General features: G+C 38.8%; 1 protein-coding gene across 1 annotated transcript in view; it reads left to right on the top strand.

Annotated features, from left to right (window-relative positions):
* gbe1b (glucan (1,4-alpha-), branching enzyme 1b) overlaps positions 1–18,062 on the top strand; it is a 193,432-nt gene that overhangs the window by 118,721 nt on the left and 56,649 nt on the right. The window contains exon 13 of the mRNA XM_007236705.4: positions 12,651–12,835. Coding sequence (XP_007236767.3) covers positions 12,651–12,835 — 185 coding nt within the window. The remainder of the gene's footprint in view (positions 1–12,650; positions 12,836–18,062) is intronic.

Here is an 18,062-nt window from a genome sequence, read left to right as displayed (position 1 = left end):
AGTGTACGTGTACCAGTCAACTATAGCATTAAATATTTGTTGTAGGTACTGGTTTTAAATATAAAGATTTTGGACCAGTCTTATAGATTACCTAGTGCTATTTGCATATCAGAAACAACACCAGTGGAAATGCTATAATTGAAATGTAAATTGCTGTTAAGGATTTCTTCCCCCTCCAACAAGAAATATTGAGAAATTATCAATCATTTAGTGGCGCCAGACTCTTTTTTTTTTTTTTTCCCCCATTCATAAAGCTTTCTCTTTTCAACAAAAGACAGTTGGCTCAGTGTAATATGAAGCATGATAAAAGTGCATGCATTGGCATGTATTTTCTTTATCATAGATCCCTCTCTTGTTCACTGTGAAGCTTGGGTAAATTTGCTTGGGTAAATAGCTTTAATGGTTTGGATTCCTCATCTAAGGCCACGCATATCTATTAGATCCTTTTCCAACTATAGACACGTAAAGCTGTGTTCAGATTCACATTCTGAATAGATGCCCTTCTAACATTTATCTTGAAGTTTTAGGCTAGCATTTGCTGGTGCTAATTACCTACATGTACTTTGTTGCCAATGTGGCACCAAGGACAGCCAAATACTGTGTGCCTACAGTGACTGGTTTGTGATTACAGAATTAATTACATAACTTTTTTCTCGTGCGTTTGATTTAAACTGTTGCGCCAGGTTGGAAATTGGCATGATCTTAGCTGCAGGCTGTTTTAAAACTTGTTTTGTAGGAGTTTTGGTAACTTTTCAGAAGCTTCTAAAGATGTTTTTACCTCATTTGTAAGTGATTGGCAGGGATGGACTTCATTACTGGGATTTGCCTTCAGAATGTCAACAGTGATGTTTGGTAATGAGAAGAACTTGAGCCAAGAAATAGGCCGCATTGTCAATTACGCCTCTGTTATGTGAACGCCTTCAAACTCCAGGAAGTCCTATATCTTCTTTTTTTTCTTCTATTTCTCCTCTAAAGACCACTTATTGCGTTTGTGTGATTTATGTAGTCAGTGAGTGCATTTAGATACATGCTCATAATCAGGTTACTGCAGTTGTTATATGATTACTGAAGTCGTTGTTTAAACAGTATTAACTCTTATAAATCTGATTAGATTAGAGTTTGGCTTAAAAATCAGATAAAGGAATCCGATAAGAGAGTTGGCTCATCGTCTCTTTGAAGTTTGTTTTTTATTGCTAATTGATTTGTTTAAAAAAAGAGCCTTTACATTAGGTTTATGTGACCTTGTTTTTGTAAGGTTATTTGCTGGTTGCAAAGCAAAAACCTGAATAAAAGAGTTTTTCCATTATCCAATTACTCTGGTTACTGTAAAAGTATTGGTCAGATTACTGACAAACTTCGATGTTCTGCAGTTCCACTGTTTGTAAAATGTTCCACCAGGAGTTTTCGTATTTTGCGCAGTTAAACACAGTGGTAAAAAATGGGTTGTACCCAACATGAATTTTTATTTTTTGTTATTAAGTTATTGAGTATGTTGGCCATATTTCTGTGTGTCGGAATCATAAAATAGATTCAAACTGTGCTCTGTCCTCAATGCTCATTACTAAACAACAGACAGTGAGTGCGTTCACATGCAATTCATAATCAGATGAATGTTATTATCCGATTATTCTAGTAGGCTTTTAAAAAGCATAGTCTGATTTCTTAGATTTCTTAAAACAAGGTCTAAAAATCAGAGGGAGGAAGCTAATGAAGCTGGATAGTGTTAGTATAAATACCCCTCTGTTTTATTCGTCCTCATCGAATATTGAATCTAGTTTTCTAACTCTTCTATTATGCCTTTCCATTACATTTTCTTTTCCTGTGTTACCGACCTGTTTTCGTGTTTGTTTGTTTTTTTTTACTATCCTCTTGCTCTGCCTCTGTATCATTTGTTTTTTATTTCCGACCTATTTTTATTTTATTTTTTTATTTTTTTAATTTAGACTACTTTTTGTGCCTAGCCCTAGTGTTTGCCTTTTTCACTCTGGTATGTTGTTTACAATTGCTGCCTTTCTGATACTAACCCTGCCTGTCTCTAACCATGACGTTCAAGCTCTCCCAGCTTCTGATTGCCCACACCTGGTCTTTGTTACTATAAATACCCCTTTGTTTTATTAGCTCCTCGTAGTTTTTTAGCTCGTTTAGGATGCATTTCCTTTTATTGTTTTTTTTTCCTTTGTTATAGACCAATTTTTGTGTTTTTTGACTATTGTCTTGCTTTCCCCTTCCCTAAATTGTTTGATTGGTATCTGCGAGTGTCTGTTCTTGGTTTGGACCAAGTTACACACAGACTTCCATTGAAAGTTTATCCCTCTTCCGTAAAGTTGCTGTTTTGAAGATAGAGACATGTTTTCCAGTGGACAGCAGCGATAAGTTCATACACTTAAGTGAGTGATAGTTATGCTGTGAATTTTCCATAGTATCTCATGAAGTTCGGTTATAGGAGGGTTATGTTTGTAAAAAATGATTATTTCACAATAACAGCACAATAATAATTTTATTCAACATAAGCAAAGAGAGTGAGTAGTGTGTATAGAGCTTTAAACGCAAGTTCACAAGCCACACACGCATATTTATGATAAGAAGTGACCAAATTCAAGTTGTTTCTACTACTACTTACTAAACTGAAGAGTCTCTGTCTGTATAGCGCAATACTAATGAGGGGGTAGGAAGTCATTTCAGTCACAAGCATGATGTTGATTATTCTGGAAACATGGTTTCAGTTGGAAACTAGGTGTACCTGCTAATATACGACAGAAATAGAATTTTAATTGAATTTGTGTACTGAGAAATATTTCATGCGTTTTCAGAACACGACATTGCATAGATAGTCCATAACGCCATTGCCCCACAGGAATGCTAATGCTGATGCATGTAAATTACCTCTCGTTTGATAGGCAGCCCTGTATTGTGCCTCATTCAAAAAGCAGTCAGGAGTGAAACTCACTTTCAATGACTGGGTGGAGCTAAACCCGCTATGCGATGAATATGCAGCTATATGTAAATGTCCAAATCAAAAGAGCTATTTTTTGCCGCTTATTTTCCACATATAGGCTGTATGAAGTGTTGAGTGAGTGTGTCTGAGCCCTGTAAAGCCTAAAGGCTTGCTTGTGGTCTCATAATTCAATTCCTTGCCCTCAAACAACATCCATAATGTATTAGTTGCAAAGAAGTTAAGATGCATAAAATCTTAAAATTAAAACTTATTTTTAATTAAAATATATATTTAATTTAAAAATGAAATTTTACTTATTTATTTGTTTATTTTGGGTCCCTTAAATCCATAATCCATGCATGCTTGCTTAGTTCTTCCTCCTTATAAATGCATTACCATCATCATTAGCTACTTCATGGAGCCTAAAATAGAGCCTTGGGGGATGCCACAATACATGACTGGCTGTTACCAAGCAATTCACCGTAGTTTCTGCCTCAGGATATGTTACAGACTTAGAAACATAGAGTTCAAAAGGTAAAGTGTGCTTAGTTCTATATACAGTAGAAAACACTGGCTTTCTGAGGAACCCTTAAATAACTTTTTTTTGTTTTGTTTGGTCTTATGCTTCCGTGAACCCTGTATGTAGAAAATAATAGTAAATAGAAAATAGTAATCTATTAACTCTTTCCTTAGACCTCAGTTCTTCACCCTTATATATACATTACAGTTATAATTAACAATTTCAGAGACCCTGAAATAGAGCCTTGTGGTCCTAAAATCCATGAGTGTTGTGCTTGGGCCTCAGTTCTTCACCCTTATATCTACGTTACCATCATAATCTATGATCTCTATGCTTAGGCCTCAGTTATTTACCCTTATATCTACATTACCATCATAATTAACAATTTCAGAGACCCTGAAATAGAGCCTTGCGGTCCTAAAATCCATGAGTTCTGTGCTTGGGCCTCAGTTCTTCACCCTTGTAACTAAATTACCATCATAATCTGTTAACTCTATACTTAGGCCTCAGTTCTTCACCTTTATATCTACGTTACCATCGTAATTTCAGAGACCCTAAAATAGAGCCCTGTGGGATGCCACAAAATAAAACATGTTTAACTGTTATCAAGTAGTTCCCTGCTGCTTCTGAACATAGGTTTCAAAAGGTTAAGTGTATTTGTTTTTGGGGTTTTTTTGCAGTAGAAAACACTGTCTTTCTGAGGAACCCTAAAATAACCTTTTTTGTCTGGTCCGATAAATATATAAACCCTGTACTACGGCCTCAATTCTTCATTCTCATATTGTTGCTGTCCAATTAAAAAAACACTTCTCTCCAAAACAGAAACTTTACAGGAGAGAAAGTCAATGTAAAAAGAGTTTACTTCAGGTCATTTTGAGGAGTTTCTATTGGTCCGTTCGTTAAGAAATTTTGGCACAGTGTAAGGGACAGTTTGTCTGCTCAAATTATGTAGTAAACTAAACATCGGCAAAAATGGAGATAAGTGTTTTTCATAGGACAGTGACGATATGTACATTGCCTTCAGAATGTTAAATTTCATAGGCCCTAAAATAGAGCCATGTGGGACTCCACACAGCGTCCTTAAGCGATAGCAAGTGGTTTATCGTAGGTTCTGCATTATTATAAGATACATAAAGTAATATAAATGTGAGGTTGAATAGATTAGGAATACGTGGTTCTATATACAGTAGACAAAAAAGAGCTAGTCTTCCTGAAAAATACATAAATATAATAAACATAGAGGTTAAAAGAGCGTTTAGTTTATGTTTTGTTTATTCTTCTTCTTCAAAAACTCTTGGACCCTTCCAAGTTCACCCACCGATTAGTCACAGAGCACGCCGACTCACAAAATGAAGTCTTTTTTAATGAGAGAGAAGAAAGTGGCAGTTTAAGCTGTGGCAATTTACAGCTTGTGTGTAAGATCTGCACGAAGGAAGCGCTCGTAAATTCACGCCGCACCTCTAGCATCCGTTTCTCCACCTTCTCTCTGTTAAAATTGATTCCGGATAGCGAGGCTGCGTGCCGGGAGGCTTTCTCAGCTGCGAGTTCGACTTTTTTTTTTTTCGACCCACTTTGACTTTCAGCCCGTTCACCTTGACTAAGCAAACACTGGCCTCTAACTACGCTTTCTGCCTCAGTGTGGAGATGACATTACAGGAGCTTCCCGGCACTCTTTGAGCTTTCTCGGTGGGATCGGTCAGGAAAAATCTTGGCAGGCTTTGTGAGGGGCTATGCTACAGAATACCGCATTGAGGTCAGGGCTCTGTGCAGGTGAAGGTTTTCTGTGCTTTGAAGCACCGCTGACCAAAATCCTTTAAATGGCTTTCAGTTCTGTCTGAACCTTCATGCCTTATTTATAAATATGAGCTTTCTGGAGACTGGAAACAGTATTGAGCACCGGCATCGTCTAGCAGTACAGACTGAAGGAATAAAGGAGTCAGCAGAAAAAGAAGAAGAGAGCTCTTCGAGACGCCTCCGCGATCGTAGCGCGAGACAAAGAGAATTAGATTATTTGAATGTATGTCAGAAGTTACACCTCAGAAAACTGCAGTCTGTTTGAACAGAACGCTAGTGTTGTATATCACCCTCTCGCACGCACAAGAGCGGCGCACTCTTTGAACAAAACTACAAGGAAAAGGTCACCCCTGAATACTCTCTGCAGTCAGATGGAGGGAACACAGAGAGAAAGAGAGAGAGAGTGAGAGAGAAGTTCATCCTCCAAACCAAACGAGGTTTACTTTCTGCTCTGGGAAGTTTGCACACTGCCGTCATGGTGAGATGTGTGTGTTCCTCAAAGGCTTAGTGGGAATACACTACCTGCTGCGATTGTTATTGTTCAAATTCCCTGGTTATCTCCCCATTTCCATATTTTCAGGATTTCAAATCGAGGCTGTATCCAGGGATTAACAAACGTCTGTCTTCTAGTGGAACTCTTTCTCTCTCTCGCGCGCTCTCTCTCTGCTCTCTCACGCTTTCCTACCTTTCCTTCGGTCTTCTTTCACAGACCCTCTCTCTCTTGCTTTCAGCTGTGTCTCTCTCTTTCTCTTTTCTCTTCTTCTCTTTTTAGCTCTCTCGCGCTCTTGTTTTTTTGTCTCTTTCCACCACCCCTTCTCTCTTCTTCACTCTCGCTCTCACCCTCTTACCCTCTCAAATTCTTGTTTCTCTTGCACTCACTGTCTAGTTCTCCTATTTCTTTTTCGCTTTCTCTTTCACGCTTATGCTCTCTCTTTCTCACCTCCTTCTTTCTTCTTTACTCTCATGCTCTCAGAACCTCTTGTTTTTCTCTCTTTCTCGCCTCCCTTTTTCTCCTTCTTGCTCTTTCACTCTCATGCTCTCACGCTATTGTTTCTCTTGCACTTACTGTCTCTTTCTCCTTTTTTTCACTTTCTCTTTCACTTTTATGCTCACAAAACATTGTTTATCTCTCTTTCTTGCCTTCCTTTTTTCCTTCTTTCTTTTTTTTCATTCTCATTCTCTCACACTTTTGTGTCTCTTGCATTCAGTGTCTCTTTCTCCTATGTTTTGCTTTCTCTTTCACTCTTATACTCTCGGAACCTCTTGTTTTTCTCTCTTTCTCGCCTCGCTTTTTCTCCCTCTTTCTTTTTCAATCTCACGCTCTCACCCTCTTGTTTCTCTTGTACTCGCTGTCTTACTCCTGTGTTTAGCTTTCTCTTTCACTTTTATGCTCTCAGAACCTCTTGTTTTTCTCTCTTTCTCGCCTCCCTTTTTCTCCTTTTTTCTTTTTCACACTCATGCTCTCACACTGTTGTTTCTCTTGCACTTAGTGACTCTTTCTCCTATTTTTGCTTTCACTTTTATGCTCTCAGAACCTCTTGTTTTTCTCTTTCTCGCCTCCCTCTTTCTCCTTCTTGCTCTTTCACTCTCATGCTCTCACAGTCTTGTTTCTCTTGCATTCAGTGTCTCTTTCTCCTATTTTTTGCTTTCTCTGTCACCCTTATGCTCTCAGAATCTCTTTTTCTCTCTTTCTCGTCTCCCTCTTTCTCCTTCTTTCTTTTTCACTTTCATGCTCACATGCTCTTGTGTGTCCCTTGCCTCTTTTTCACTCCCGTCCTCTCTCACTAGTTCTCTAGCACTACAGTGCATTCTTTTTTATCAAGCTTTCTTTTATACCCTTTCTCTTTCTATCTTTCATCATGCTCTTTCTGTATCGCTCTGCTATTTTTCTCTATTTTCTAGTTCTCAGGATTTCTCATGGACTCTCATCACTTTGTTTTTCTCTTGCTCACTTACATCTTTTTTCCTGTCACTATTATGCTCTTACCTTTACCTTTCTCTTTCTCATACATTCTGTCCCTCCCCTTTTTCTTTTCTCTCTGGTTTCTCTTCTGCCTCTTTCTCTCTCCTTCTCTCATACACTCATGCTCTCTCTCATGTGATTCTCTTTCTCCTCCCCTCTTATGCTCTCCCCCTCATCTCTCTTTTTCTCCTCTTTTTCTCCTTTTTCATGCTCACACACCCTCTTGCCTCACTCCTTTTCCTTTCCCTCTCTCGCCCTCTTGTTTCTCTCTCTCTCTCACTCCTCTTTCTCACTCTTGCTCTCATGCTCAAATACCCTCTTGTCTTTCTCTTTTTACACTCTCATGCTCTTGTTTCTCTCACTTTCTTTCTCTTTCCTCTCTGAAGATCATGCACTTTCTCTCACCCCATCTCTCTCATTCTCTTATACTATTCCTCTAATTTTTTCTTTCCCTTGATCTCTCTTTCACACTCTTGCGGTTTTATTCTCTCTTGATCTCTCTCTCTTTCTCTCTTTCTCTCTCCCTCCTTTTCTTCATCACTGTCTGTCTCTCCATTTCACGCACTTTTCTCAATTTTCTTCGTTTTTCTCTATCTTTTTGTAATGCTCTCTCTTATACATTGTTTTAGCACCTCTCTTGCACTTTCGCTCTCTCACTCTCATGCACTTTCTCTCATTCCCTTATTCTCGCCCATTCATTTCCTTTTCCCCATCTTTATTTCTGTCTGTATCTCTTTTTATGTCTCTTACTCTCTCTCTTCTCCCTTTTTGTCTGTTCCCCATTTCTCTCTCTCTCTCTCTCTCTCTCTCTCTGTCTTTCTCTTCCCCCTCTTATATTCTCATGTTTTTAGCCTCTTTGTCCCTGTCTCTCATTCTACTCTCTCTCTCCCTCTCTATCTGTCTCACTCTGTTTTTCCTCTCTCTTACTCTTTCACTCTCTCTCACCCTTTGTTTTTAGTCCTTGCTTGTCCCGTATCTTACGGTTTAGCTCTCTTTCTCTCTCTCTCTCTCGTTTGTCTTCATAGCTCTTACTCTTTTGTATGCTCTCTCTACCTTTCTCTCCCCTTATCACTCTTTCTCTCCCTCTCTCTCCCTCTTTCTTTCTTTTTCGCCCTCATATATTCTCATGTTTTGAACCATTCTCCATATTCTCATGTCTTTCATTCTACACTCTCTCACCCTTGTTTTTAGTTCTTTCTTGTTTCTCTCTCTTCCTCTTTTTGGTCTCCATCTCTCTCACTCTTTCATGCTTTTTCTCTCTCTCACCCATTATTCTTCTTGATCTTGCCCTCTCTCTTTCTCCTTCTCACTTTCCCTCCTGCATTTTTTTCTGTGCATGACTCTTATTCTACACCCACTCTCTCTATCTTTCTCTTCCCATATCCCTCTCTCTCTCTTTCTCTCTCTCTCCCACTCCTCTCCCCTTTTTCCCCCTCTCCCTGTTTTTGACAGTTCTCCACTTGCTAATTCATAAGCATGCGTTACAGTGTATGCGTAGCACGCAGTTCACTTATTGTTTGATGCTTCTTTAACAGCTAGCTAATGTATTTCATTAGAAAGCTCTGTCACTCCCTGTCCGTTCCACTTCGTCCGGTCACTCGCTTTTATATTTCTCTCTCTCTCACTCTCTCTCTCTCTTACTCACACTCTCAAACTCTCTCACTCTTTCTCTCTCTCTACCTCTCAACAAACAACGCGCTTCATCGCCATTGTTTTTGCCTCCATTCTCTCACTCGTCAAAGCGGCTCTTCGCCCCCTCAGAATTCAATTACCCAACTGTTGTTTTATGATGTTGTCTTGTCAGCTGATGACGGATTCATTATCTCATCACTCCGCTTGACAAGGCTGTCTCCTCTCTCCGTCTCTTTCTCTTTTTGTTCCTCCGTTCACGTTCTGCGTGCAAATGTATCCCCCGTTCCTCCCCTGTGATCTCCTCTGCTATCCCCTCTTCTATCTCCTCCAAAGCTGAGCTCACTGGGTGAGGTCATCATGTCCTAGAAACTTCTGGAACCTCTGTCAGGCTCATGAAGGATTGCCTTGGGATTGTGCTGGTGCTGTGGATTAAAAAACGAAGCCTGATCTGTGTGTTTTAGAGAGCCGGGATAAATGTGACGGGATTTTAAACACTAAGACAGTCAGTCAGTTAAATATGGGTATGAGTGTTGCTTTTTACCAGTAATGGATAATGTGTATAATTAGTTTGATTGCAGTAGGCAATGACACTCTTGTTGTTGTTTTTTTATCTTCTTTATCTTTATTTTTATTATTCCATCTGCTCCTACAGTTTTTGATTTCAGCCCATCCATCATCCACGATTTATGAGGCTGAACTTGTATACAGCTTATAGATGGGTGCATCTGTAGATCTATATGCGCGCCGTCTATCGTGCACTGTACAGCTTCATTTAGGGAGTGTCAGCGTGTCTTTGCTATCGAAACGACAGGTAAAGTATGCCTTGCGCAGTTCAAAATGTTCAAAAAGTCATGTACTAAATCTCTTTATTAATCATAAGTCTGTGCGTAACGTAAAATAAACCAATCAGTGTTTCCCTTTTCATTCTGTTTTAGAGTCAGGTGCGCTCTGACTATTTGCATGCTATTTGCATTGCTATTTTAGGGGCACAGCTATCTGGACATGTTCAATGCTTCTCAGCAGAGGAAACTGATTTTACTGTTAATATTAAGGTTTAACTTTACTGTTGATTTAAAAGTTTGCATAGCTGCCAACAGACACGTGCTATGCGTTTGTGCATGCTGCATGTCCAGAGTGTACACTCATTGGGGATGCCCCTGTGTTAACAATTCACTGCCAAGATAGCGATGAACATCTAACAGCTGGCCATGCTGCTATCCAGCAGTGTGGTGCATCAGAATTGGCCAGGAAACTTCTCAAGCCTGAATCCTCTCAGTAAAAAGTCCAGTAATCAGGAGAGAAGTTGCAGTTTGTGTTGTCGCAGCAGAACTAAGCAGAGTTAGGAGACAGAAGGTGGGTCAGAAGCTAAGCTGTTCAATTCCTCTTTCTTAACTTCCAGACAAGGTCGCCTTTCATAATTTATTATTCAATCTTTTCATTCTCTTTTCTCTGGTTTTATTGTGGGACTGCTGTTGGTGCTTCGCTCTTTCCTGTCAAAAATGTTTGGAATATAGATCATTGAATTAATTTTGCATTCATTTGTTTGTATGGAAGCAAATCACACAAAGCCGTGGGAATAGATTCTGAGGATACACACGCTTCCCTCTACTTTAGATGCATGTTGAATCAGCGCTTTGAAGTTTGATGCTGAGAAAAGGGCAACACTGCCGTGGGAGTGAGTCACTGCTGTTGTACAGTGCTAGTCAAACGTTTGGATACGCCTGAATGTATGCCTCTTATGCTGAAAGAGTAAAGTCCCATTTCATAATAAGAGTCTCTAATAACTGTGTAGTAACACATTAGCACAGATTGGTACAGATTTGTTACAGTCATACAGGTTATGTAATTGCAGATGTGTGTCAATGTCAATTTGTGTGTATTAGAATTTTACATAGTGTGAGTCATTTCTAACCAGGGCTGACTAGCGCTGCTAACTGGGGCCAACTAGCACTGATAACCGTAGCTGACTATGTTACTAACCGGGGTTGTAGCGTACGCAATAATATTGTCAATATTTTTGAATATTGTGAATAATATAATTCCATGAAATATCGTGCCATATCACCCACCCCAAATTATCACATCAGGGTACTACTTTTTTGCTGTTTTTAGCAAAAAAAGAAAATTCACACTGTTCTCATTTCCTATTATATAAATACTAGAGGCAGATTATATCCGTCCAATGTCATTAATTTTATTTTAATCCTTGATATATGGAGATATTTGTAGTGCATTATTAGGATCATGACATTCTGGATCATTGATTTCTGTTACAAATCTGATAAAATTCTTGTATGTTTTAATATCTCAGTTAGGGGTGCGCCATATCATATCATATGCAATACTAAAATTTCATTTTCATTTTGTTGCAGTAGAGTATTCTTGAAAAAGAAAAAAAAGTTCTGTGTTTTGTCATCGCCAAGAGTATTGCGAAAATACCATGAAATATCGCATATCGCCCAGCCCTACAGGGTAGCGCTGCTAACCGGGGCTGGCTATGCTGCTAAACACGGCTAGAGCTCACATTGCTCAAAATACTGGAATTCTAAGCTTACTGTAAATAAACAGAAGAGCTGTACTCACCCAAATAAACTTTTTTAGAAGAGAAATCTGTGTAGATTAACATCCAGCACTTGTTGGACTTGTTTTTTTCTTAGGCACTTACCCCAGCTTCCCCATTAGAAGGGAAACATGGTGACATCCTTGCTCCCTTCAACATAGACGCCCTTACTACTGTTGCTTAATGTGCCTTACAATCCAGTGCACTTTATTTATAAATAGATAGATAGACCAGAAAATAGATATTCATTGATAGTGCACCTTATAATACGGTGCGCCTTATAGTGCGAAAAATATGGTAAATGGACATTTTTAATTTGAATGTAATGATATAATTGCATATAACTTAAGCATAGACTGTGTATAGCGGGATAACCTCGGCTTATATTGTCAATTTTTTATATCCCAACAGAATTCGTTTTTTTTTTTAATGTTATTCAGCTCTATTCAAAAAGGTGTGGTTATTGTAAAAGGGCTGGGTTACACCTAGCCGGAGTGGGACTAATGTCTGTATAGGTGGGACTATAGACTGTATATAGCACTGTGGAGGCAGCCCTCGGGGGCGGGGTTATTTAAATGAGTAGGCTGTCTCTCCACAGTCTTTCTCCCTCCTCCGGTCTCTACTGCGCAGACTCGGGTTTCCGGATCGCCAACATGGCAGAAGATTTTGGCTTCATTTCTATTGAATGAATGGGAACAGCGGCATGGCGTCCATCTTTTTTATAGTGTCTGAATTGAAGAATACCAGAGGTTATTAAATGAAGTAATTTATGATTCACTACATCAGATCAGGACACCCATTGTTTTATTTGTATATTGTTTAAACATTTTACACTACAAAATGAAACAAGCTAAACACTGCAGAAAAAAAACAGTTGCACTAATGCTGTGGTACCATTGAAACACATTAAAGGAAACACTGTCTGTAACTTTTATGCACATATGATAGGAGCACATATACATTAGTCTTTCTGTAGCAGTAATGTATTGTGGTCTTTTATATTGTTTGGTGTTTAAGTCAATATTTAATTAATTAAAGTATTTTATGGAAAGCTGTAGCATTGGAACTAACTTCTATCTATAGGTCAGATTGGTTTTAAAGCAGAAGCACCTTATAAATAAAGACTAAAGCCCTGGTGAGGAGAAGTTTCTAGAGTTCAGAGCTGTACTTTTTTCAGAGCAGACACACCACCTACACGATGTGCACTTGTGACCTGAGCACCGTCTCCCCTCTGGGTCTTTTGCAGGTAACGAATTTGGCCACCCCGAGTGGCTAGACTTCCCCCGCGTGGGGAATAACGAGAGCTACCACTACGCCCGCCGGCAGTTCAACCTGTTGGACACAGATCACCTGCGCTACCGCCAGCTCTACCTCTTCGACCGGGACATGAACCGCACCGAGGACAAATATGGCTGGCTGGCTGCACCCCCGGTGAGAGAGAGCGATCACCTCCGGCTTTCTGCATTCTCTCTCTCTCTCTTTCTTTCTTTATGTCTCTTTCACTCTGCTATACCTCTGAAGCTCTTTTACACTCTTATCTCAGCTTCTTTACACCTTTATGTTTTATCTTATGCCTTTGCTTTGGGCTTTTAAGCTTTAAAGAGTTTGAAATGCATGACTATTTAAAAGTTTTATATTTTATTTATTTATTTTATTATTTAGTAGCATTTTGTAAATGATTGTGCAGCTGAATGGCAGGCACGAAGGATTAAAAAAGTATGGCTGTGGATTAAAACTTCAATTAGTTAATTACCCTGTTTGCAGCACTGTAAGTTTGACGGCTGTAGAAACAAAGAAACTCTATGGCTTGGGCATGTACGAAAATGAATGGGAGTGAATGGGAGAAAACAGAGATGGAAAAAATAAAACAAAAAAACAAACAGTGACAAACAGAGTGTGGGTTAGAATGGCTGTTGATTAGAAGTGGGGGACCTGCCCTAAAGGAGAACATACAGTTCAAATAAAGTACAAATAGATTTATAGGGCTTTGCCATGGCCAAAAATTAATGGGAGTAAATTGAATAATAAGTTATAAAAATAAAATGACAAATAAACAAGTGTGCATTAATACTACTGTAAATTACCTGTTCTGAAATAGTATATCTAAAATCACATAATCAGATAGAACAATGAGGAGTCCAACATGTGGCAAAAATCTGATAGAAAATTTATAATATTTAAGTAGAAGATGAATAAAATAATGATAATTTGTAGGGGTGTGACAAGATCTCGTGGCATTAAAAGATTAAAACAACGGGGCAAAAACGGGGCAAAAAAACAGTCAAGTGAGTACTTTTTAAGAGGGATCTGGCAACCCAGTAGCGATAGCGATAGAGTATGATGGCTGAGCGGTGAGAGCAGCTCTCAACAGAAGAGGAAAATTCGGGCATTTGTATAGAAGATGCTTCTGCTACTTTTAAGTTGTATGTCTGGCTGCATTTTGTCTCCAGTGGAAACAATAAACGGTAACAGAGTGACCAACAAGACACAAACCATATATAAATACTGTAAGTAAATCCTACACATGACTGTTTCATAGGCAGTTGTACTAATCCCTTAGCTCTGTACTGTATTAAAAAAATTCTGTCTCTGTTTGCATTTCAAGCAAAGGCTTAATATGACGGGTTATGGTTCTGCATAGTTAAATTACAAGAGATTTAGGAGGAAAAAAAACACAAACCATAGGCTTAATATGACTGGTTATGGTTTGCACTTATTGTTTGCACTATATAAGACCTAGAAAAGTTTTATTTTTATTTTTTATTCTTATTTCTATTTCTTATAGAATCAATGTGTGAGAGAAACCAGTCTGTTAAGTTTGCGTTATATGATTTTGTCAAATAAAACTCTAGTTTTCAAGCCATTTTTAATTTTTGACGATTTCTTTAAAATTTTATTTTTAAATCTCATCTCGCCTTGTTCTCGTGAACCCAATATCGTGTCTCGTCTCGTCTCGTGATACTAGTGTCTCGTCACACCCCTAATAATTTGAGCTTCAGCTTTTTGGTTGATACAATTCCGTTCATCTCTTCTAGCCGTAAGTTTCTTAGACTGGTATAAATAATAGAAGAATAAATAATAGAATTTGATGTGTGTATCATGTGCAATAGTATCACTAACATTTTTGAAATTCATTTGTGAACGATATTACACCCTGAAATATCCCCCACCCCTAATTATCACATCAAGGTACTAATTTTTGCTGTTTTTAGCAAAACAAAAATTCACACTGTTCTCCTTTCCCATCTACTAGAGACAGATTATATCTGTCCAGTATCATTTATTTTACTTTAATCCTGGATATATATGAAGATATTTGGAGTGCATTATTAGTATCATGACATTCTGGATCATTGACTTCTGTTACAAATGTCATTTTGATTTTGCTGCGTTAGTGTATTCTTGAAATATATATATTTTTGTATTCAGTTTTTTTGTTATATCGCCATGGATATCGTTATCACGAAAATACAATGAAATATCATGATATTATTTTAGTGCCATTTCGCCCACTCCTAGTGTGTATGTTTTTTTTTTTTTTTCTCCTTAAACAAAATGTTTTTTCTTTATATATTTTTGATCTATAAACAAAACAAAAAGACAGCAGCCAGCAGAAAAAACTCCCCAGCTGACGCTTCATGAAGCTCCTTAGGAGATTTCTTGTGTAAACCTGCGCCAAGGCAAAGGGGGGGAACTCTGCAGCAGAACCTCTGCAGCACAATTGGTTTTGAAATTTGATTTTATTGAAAACAAGAATTCTGAACTTGTGAAAAGTGTTTGAAAGCATTTGAACTGCAGTGTATGACAAGATTATACTAATACTTTCTCGCGCACTCTTCATAAAGCTCTCTCTCTGCCTCGTTCTCTCTGTCTTTTGTGCCTTTCAGCCCAGCCGCTCAGTCATAGACATCGCTGCAAATAATAGTATTCCATTCGTTTCACTGGAACGAATCATTTTCATACCTTCCCGACAAAGCAGGCACCATTTCAATCGTTTGTTTTTATTTATTTTGCTGCCGTGTTCCTCCGCCGCACGATAACGGCCCCTAAGCAGCCGAAACCCGGGTTGCTTTCGCGACGTAACCCACCGCAGAATACAGAGAGGCGCATTAAGCCCTGGGCGTCGCTGCGTACAGTAATTCAGGTCTCGTTCCGTCTCCCACCCCGGTGACTCATATTGGAGCGGTGCGGAGCCATGGAGAAGGTATCAGGGATGGAGAGAGAGCATCTTAGCCTCCCCGCTCACAGCTCACTCTCCCAGTCTGCAGTAAATGGGATCATAACGGCCGGCGCGGCGCTGAATTGCTCAGATTAAGAGCTGGGCTGTGTAATTGATTCACTAACACTCTCCTGCTTCCCTGTATGATCCCGGGTGCAGATTACACTCCGCGTCACCTTCATCTGGGGAGCAGGCTGACCTTGAGACCTCACAGGAGTGCAGATGGTAACTGTTGCTGAGTGCATCAGCAGGAATTCATGGCTGCTTCTTCATGGTCTCGGTTCCAGTGTAGAGTTTTGCTAAGTGGTGTCAATAAATAAATAAAAAACTGAAGTTAAATATAGCCAGTCAAACACATTTCTTCCAAAATCATAGATCATAGAAGTTTCATATACCTTTTTTTGTAACAACTTTACATTGCAGACTATGGATTATTTTATTAGCTTCCGAGAAAGCTCTTCTATGTTCCGCTGCAGGATATACATGTTTGTTAGTGATGCCTTTAGAATGCCAGCAGTTACCAAGATGGATCAAATAAGTACCCCCATATATATTGTTTCAATACTTTTGAATCTATGTAAATTATACACTGGGTGTAACAATTATGTCACATATGATAGGAGTACATATGCAGCATTTTTGTACTTTTTGTAGATTCTTCTGAGTAGCTACATTTAGCTTTGATAACTGATCTGTTCACTATTGGTATCTCCTTAGCGTCTTAAATGAGTTCCTGGAGGTACTGAACAATAGTTACTGCTTCTATTTCATGCTGTGAAGCTCCAGCTCATTCCAAATCACCTCAAATCACCATCGCAGTTAGGTTTAGGTCAGGGGATTGTGGAGGCTAGTAATAATGCACAATAATGCAATAATAGGCTAAAATGTTAGTTTAGAGTGGTGATTATAAAGCTGCATGACTCCTACATAAAACTACATAAAAATACCCTGGGGGTCTTTCAACATGCTAGTATCGACTTTTGTACACTAAAAGGAGCACCGGATTATAAGGCACATTTTTTTGCAACACGAGTAATGAAAATGGGTGTAAAGCTAAGCTAAATTAAGTAAACTAAATTTTAATTCTTAAAAAAAACATTTCAGACGAGTCAGACAAGTCAAACGAGTGCTGGTTGTTAATCGACACAGATTTCTTTCCTGAAAACTGTTTGTAAGTGAGTAAAGCACTTCTGTTTCTTTACAGTAAGGTTAGATTTCTTGATTTCCAAAAAGCTGGAGCATTAGCATTAACGGCTAACCGCTAATGGTTAGTGGCTAATACCGCCCGACAGCGCTACACTGAGGAACACCAAGTGTTCTTTTATACCAGGACAATATACGCAGGCTACAATCCGATATAGTCACAGCTGAACAGCGGAGGAGTTAGCACTTAGCGGGTAATGCGAATGATGCTCCAGCAGTGCTAGCCAGGGTTAGCAGCAGGCTACAGGCCGATAATACTCACCTCTGAACGGCCAAAGACCTAGCGCTTAGTGCGGTTAGCACCTAATGCTAATACTGCTGGAGAACTAAACTGAAACTCCTGTATAACGCTGTACTATAGCAGAGTGGCTTTACTGCTCCTTACTGACCTGATTGGTAAAATTCATACCTTTTTTTAGGTATTTGTGATTTGCGATTACTGTATACAATGCTGTTGAGAAAAACAGAAGAATTGTTGTTGATTAAAGATGTATCACAACATTTGTTGATAATATACCTATTTTTTTATTGATTTATAATCAGCTTATTGTTATTAAAAGGGCATTTTTAACCAGTAGATTTGCCCACAGATGCTACAGCTAGGCCTTTAAATCCTAAACACTCGTACAGTAGGTTTCAGAAGCGGGCATCAAAGCTGGTCTCATATATGTTCAACTGGCAATACAACTGCTAACCAGGCAGCTCTAGAAGATGTTGCAATATGGAGGCTAATATATACAGGCCACACCTGTAAATATATACATATCTGCCTGAGACATAATGTAACTGCATGCAATGTTTGGCAGCAATCAGTGGTGTGTTTTTTTATATATATATTTTTCAGTGAGTTTATATTATTCAGTGCAAATGAAGCAGCTTTATAAAAAAGAAAATGTATTAATAATAATCTGTAACTCTAATTTTAAGCCTTGAACCAATTATTTGAAGCCCGCTACACTGACATCAAAGCAATCTGCTTATACTCTTTTGTCTATTTTAATAGGTTTGTAGATAAAGCTGAATAGGCAGACTCAGTGCCAAAATCTGTAACGAATGAATAATGAATTCTTACAATATTTCAGTGTCCTTACGGGCAAACAACAAAGTTACAACAAAGCGTGACATGAATAATAACAGGTAAAGAGGAGGAAAGGCTCATTGCAGCGATGTGCAATAAAGCAGCCAAGACCACCACAAGGACTATAAAGGTCCTCTGCCTGCGTCCTCCCAGCCAGA

This window comes from Astyanax mexicanus, chromosome 18, assembly GCF_023375975.1.
Source record: "Astyanax mexicanus isolate ESR-SI-001 chromosome 18, AstMex3_surface, whole genome shotgun sequence".
Classification (NCBI taxonomy): domain Eukaryota; kingdom Metazoa; phylum Chordata; class Actinopteri; order Characiformes; family Acestrorhamphidae; genus Astyanax; species Astyanax mexicanus.
Note: the sequence above shows the minus strand (reverse complement) of the source record. Positions and strands in the feature narration are given on the sequence as shown.